At 39.0% G+C, this 5314-nt stretch overlaps 1 protein-coding gene across 3 annotated transcripts in view; it reads right to left on the reverse strand.

The window, feature by feature from the left end:
• Positions 1-863: 863 nt before the first annotated feature.
• Positions 864-5314, reverse strand: part of LOC106880774 (eukaryotic translation initiation factor 2 subunit 1) — a 40638-nt gene continuing 36187 nt past the window's right edge. For all 3 annotated transcript variants that reach the window (XM_014930892.2, XM_014930881.2, XM_014930873.2), the window contains exons 5-8: positions 5203-5309; positions 4533-4630; positions 3621-3764; positions 864-1185 (exon numbers count right to left, since the gene is read on the reverse strand). In XM_014930892.2, the coding sequence (XP_014786378.1) occupies positions 1045-1185; positions 3621-3764; positions 4533-4630; positions 5203-5309 (490 nt within the window). In that variant the 3' untranslated portion in view covers positions 864-1044. The remainder of the gene's footprint in view (positions 1186-3620; positions 3765-4532; positions 4631-5202; positions 5310-5314) is intronic.

Below are 5314 nucleotides of genomic sequence, written 5' to 3' on the forward strand. Positions count from 1 at the left end.
ATGACAAAATTATTTTATAAATTCAATATTTTCAAAATTAAAACAAAAGCAGTCAACAGAAATATAGCAACAAAAGGTTTCGATAAGTTTTACATTTCCCCCCCACCCACCATCTTTTCATCATTTAACGTCCATTTTCCATGCTGGCATGGGTTGGACGGTTTGACTGAGGGGTGGTAAGCCAGAAGGCTGCACCAGGCTCCAATCCGATCTGTTTCTACAGCTGGATGCCCTTTGTAACGCCAACCAATCCAAGAGTGTAGTGGGTTCTTTGTACGTGCCACCGGCACAGGAATCAGTCACGCAAGCCTGGCATCGATCATGTCTGAATGGTGGTTTTTACATGCTACCGGAATGTATAACAAGCCAAATAAAAAATTGTACTTACTTTCAGTTAAAGGCATGTGGTCCACGAAAGACGAAGCTGCAGCAGTGACTGGTTCAATAAAGAATATAGTTGGATGCATATTATAGTTGTTCATATATATGACTTTGAATTACAATATTTGCAACTGCAAGGTTTGTCTGAAATAAAAGTAAGGCCTGGCTATATTATGAAGTTTGCTCCCCAACTACGCTGTTCCATATACAATCTCAGTGCACATATCTTCTACCATGGCCACTTGTAGACAAAATACGTTGGAAATTAAATTTGTCATCAATTGAAACTTGCTTCTATGCATAAATTTCTAATGATATTCAACTCCATAATAGGAGGGAACTCAACAAAACTCAATACATGGATTAGTATGAACGTGTGCTATGAAACAAAATATAAATACCTGAAAGCCGTCACAGAACCAGAAATACCATAAAAAAGAAAATGGATCTAAAAATTTTCATTCAGCAAAACCAGACAAGAGGAGGGAAAGAGAAAAAAAGAACTTTTGCAAATTTTTATCATGAAAGGTTTTGAAAAAATTCCCAGCTTCTCTTTTATTTGACTTGGAGCATATTACAAGGCAGTTTATGTCCATGATTGCAAAACAAAATGTCAAATTATTTGTCCAATGAATTATTTTATTATGTCTTCTGTTTTGTTGTTTATTCTTTTGTAATCTCATCTCCACTGCCATCACCACATTCATCAGAATCCTCATCTCCAGACACATCTTGGTTCTGTTCTTCCAAGCGTTCCAAATGTTTGGCCAACTCAAGTTCATCAGTATCGGACACAACTTTAGGCTGCAATTAATAAAGAAGTTCTTAAGGGTTGAGACAGATACAAGCTAATGTATCAACAGGCATGTTCAAATCCTGGCACTTCCTAACAAGGGCCCATGATATCGTTAAAAAGACTAAGTCAGAAAATGCTCATAATTCAGTTAATTATTGAGAATATTCTGAAATTATTTATATAGGCACAGACATAGCTGGTTAAGCAATCTGCTTCCCAACAATGTGGTTTCCAAGTCAGTCTTACTATGCAGCACCTTGGGCAAGTATCTTCTACCATAATCCCAGGTCGACCAGAGCCTTATGGAAACAGAACGCTTTTATTACATACATACATATATCGCATCATCATCGTCGTTGTTTAACGTCTGCTTTCCATGCTGGCATGGGTTGGCAAGCCAGAAGGCTGCACCAGGCTCCAATCCGATCTGGCAATGTTTCTAAAGCTGGATGCCCTTCCTAATGCCAGCCACTCTGAGAGTGTAGTGGGTGCTTTTTACATGTCACCGGCACGGGAGCCAGTCAGGTGGCACTGGCAACGATCATACTCGAATCGTACTTTTTACATGCCACTGGCATGGGACCAGTCAGGTGGCACTGGCATCGACCATGCTCCTCCCTAAATATTTCTGTATGTATATAATAGAGTTTACTGTTCCATTAGAGGTAAGGTCAGCAAAAAAACACTCCATCCAATGAGAGATAAATATCATTTAATATACACAATATTTAAATATGAGCTACTAATAGTTTCATGCAATGAAAACACAATAATTCTACAGACTTATATAACATGCCTTATGTCTCCAAGCAATCCTTCAGGGTCAGAACCATTTGCATTTGAGTCTGAAGGAGTGTTTCAAGTCACAAGGAATGTCATATAAAGTTTTTGCCAAATCACTGCAATTCCATGGCATGAAACTATTGGTTCTTATTTAAATATTGTCTTATTTTTTACTTGTCAGTTATTTGACTGTGGCCAAGCTGGGATACCCTCTTGAAGGGTATTAAGCTGAACAAATCAATCCTGACGTTTTTTTTTGTTTTTTTAAGCCTGGTATGTATTCTATCAGTCACTTTTGCCAGACCGCTAAGTTATGGTACAAACACAAAGACATGCATACATACAGATACATACACACACAGGCTTCTTTCAGTTTCTGTCTACCAAATCCACTCACAAGGTTTTTGATTGGCACAAAGCTATAGTAGAGTACACTTGCTCAAGTGTTCCATGCAGTGGGACTGAACTTGGAACCATGTGGTTGGGAAGCAAGCTTCTTACCACACAGCCACGCCTGCACCAGTATATTAAATGATATACATACATATACCTGTGTACACCTGCTATGCCAGCATGCATTAGCTGAGTAGCCATTACCAAGTTATATCTCACTGACAGCCACTGGTGCTCATACATGTCGTTTAACTTGGTTTCTGAAGTTGGATGCTTGTTCTGACACCAAAACCACTTTACAGTGTGCCAGGTGTTTTTTTATGCGGCACCAACAGTAGAGAGAGGGGTAAATCGTCAACAAGATATGAACTTCACAAGTCTACACTTTCTCTTCCCAGGAGAGAAAGTGATTACAGCAGAAATGCCAGAATGGCTGGGTGGAAGGAGCAAGAGTATAAATGGAGAGAGAACTCATTAATTTTAATGGATCTGTTTTATATGAAGAACAACTTTAAGCCTTTGAGCCCACAAGTATGCTTTAGCAGGCAGGGTTTTGTTAGACACAAAAGAGAATGGTCAGAGGATTGTGTTTACAGTTGAAAATAAGGAGGTATAAACACAAAACCATGTTGCTGCCCGTTGTTTGTGTCTCCCAGGTGTATAAGTCAAATGAAATCATTCCTGTTAAAATATATTCTCAGATTCAAAGGGTTAAATTTCCCATTATCATTCTGTTGTGTCCCCCTGGTGGTGGTTAGTTATTGTAAGGGAGATAATCATTTCTAGATTAATCATGGCAAGAAAAACGATTGGACTTTTACATCAAAGAGCAATGAAGAGACATTGAATATACGTATTTAGTTTTCTTTTTTGTTTGTTTTCCAGTTACGTTGCTTACTCATTACAAAGATCTTTAAAATTTCTAGTCCTGAGATATATTAACTAATCTACATTAGACATTTTACGAAATTAAACATTTCTTACAGATGGAAAACAATGAGAATATCATGTCTGTTGTTTTTTACCACCTCATAAAAACAGAACCAGACAGCAGGTGCACAAGCCCAGAGCCAACGCCTTGCCTTCAGTCCCAGCAGAGCATGAAAGTGGCACCAAATATTAACCGATAAGCAAAGTGAGCCATGTAGTCTGATGTAGAATGTTTTGGAGAACAGCATCCAACAGTTGTAACTTCTGATCGAGAAACACAATACCTTCACCTCACCAATTCTATGCAAATCTAAATCAATATAAACTTCAAACTTACAGCCATTTGCATGTTAAACATCCCTCCCATGCTTTCGATGGCCTGTTGCACAACATTGGTAGCATTTGTGAGAGCACGCAGGCCATCAGCCTTCTCTAGAGTCTGGGTGGTCATTACATAGAGGGGAGGAGCAATTAAGTTGATCTAAAAAGAAAGAAAGTCAGAAAAACAAATTAATTTCTTATACCAAAATAATTTTGAAATAAAAAGCAAAAATTGAAAAATCAAATCAAATTTAAGAAGTTCATTGAATTTTTATATCATCACCACCATCCATCATTTTGAATCTGGATTTTGTCCCCGTTAACAGAGGTGGCCGGATCTACCTCAGTGCCATAGCAACCACCTTCACACCATCTCGCCCAGTTTTGAGCGTCCTCCCTTCTCAAGCTAACCCTCCCAATCTCCTCCTCCAGCTGTCCTCTCCACACTTTCCTCGCTCTATTTCACTTTCGCTGTCCATTTACCTCAAACTCTAACACCCTCTTCAGAACATGCTCCTCATCCCGCCTCAACACATGCCCATACCACCACAATCCATTCACCCTTGCCAGCCGCTCCACTGATTCCTCCAGCCCCAGCATCTCCATCAAGTCCTCACTCCTCCTCTCATCAAACAGCCTCATTTCCCCAGGAACAGACATGTCTTCACTGAAGATTGGAAACGAAAGATATTGCTTGCATTTTGGAGCCTTTTTATAATTATTATGCAACATCAAAGCAAGGAACATGCATATACAGGTATGCACACACACACACACACACACACACACACACAAAGAACCTCTTTCAGTTTCCATCTACCAAATCCTTTCACAAGGTTTTAACTGTTTGGTCGCAAGAATTAGAACTTGAAACCTTTCCTCAACTCAATTCCACCAGGGAGAAGCTGGGGGAAAGAAAATAGCTTACTTTGATTGGCATTTCTTCTGTTGATAGTTCCAGGCCTTTATTAAGGGCTGCTTTTACAGCATCAACTCCTTCGTATTTGTAGCAGGCAACTTCAATATCTAAATAAAATATTGGAAGAGAAATAAATCAGGAAATTGGACCACATCCAAAATTTAGAGAAACAACAGCATTAAGATGTGTCAAGGACATGTTGAGCCTTGTCAGTTTATTTAATGCTAGGAGTTGATATAACTAGTAGTAGTAAAAACAAAACAGAAACAAAGTACAGTTTTATATTTAAGAGATGAGGAATTATGTACATTATTTACATTTGATGGATATTTATCCTCATCTTGTTTGTTGTTAACACAACATTTCGGCGGATATACCCTCCAGCCTTCATCAGGTGTCTTGGGGAAATTTCACTCCATAACTGCCCACGGGCATATGGTGTAGTGGTTAAGAGCGCAGGCTACTAACCCCAAGATTCCGAGTTCAATTCCAGGCAGTGATCTGAACAACAACAATATCAAAAACTACCTTAGGAATGAGAACCCAGGTTCGAAATTTCCCCAAGACACCTGATGAAAGCTGGAGGGTATATCAGCTGAAACATTGTGTTAACAACAAACAAGATGAGGACAAATATCTGTCAAATGTAAATAATGTAAAAAACAAAGTAAAACACTACCAGCTCGTATTTTCACAGCTTGGGGTGTCAACCGGCGCTGGATATTTTCAATAAGGACTCTTTTGGTTTCGTCTTCAATGTCACATTCATCCAAAATACTAGGGGTTCTGTA

This window comes from Octopus bimaculoides, chromosome 10 (assembly GCF_001194135.2).
Source record: "Octopus bimaculoides isolate UCB-OBI-ISO-001 chromosome 10, ASM119413v2, whole genome shotgun sequence".
Classification (NCBI taxonomy): domain Eukaryota; kingdom Metazoa; phylum Mollusca; class Cephalopoda; order Octopoda; family Octopodidae; genus Octopus; species Octopus bimaculoides.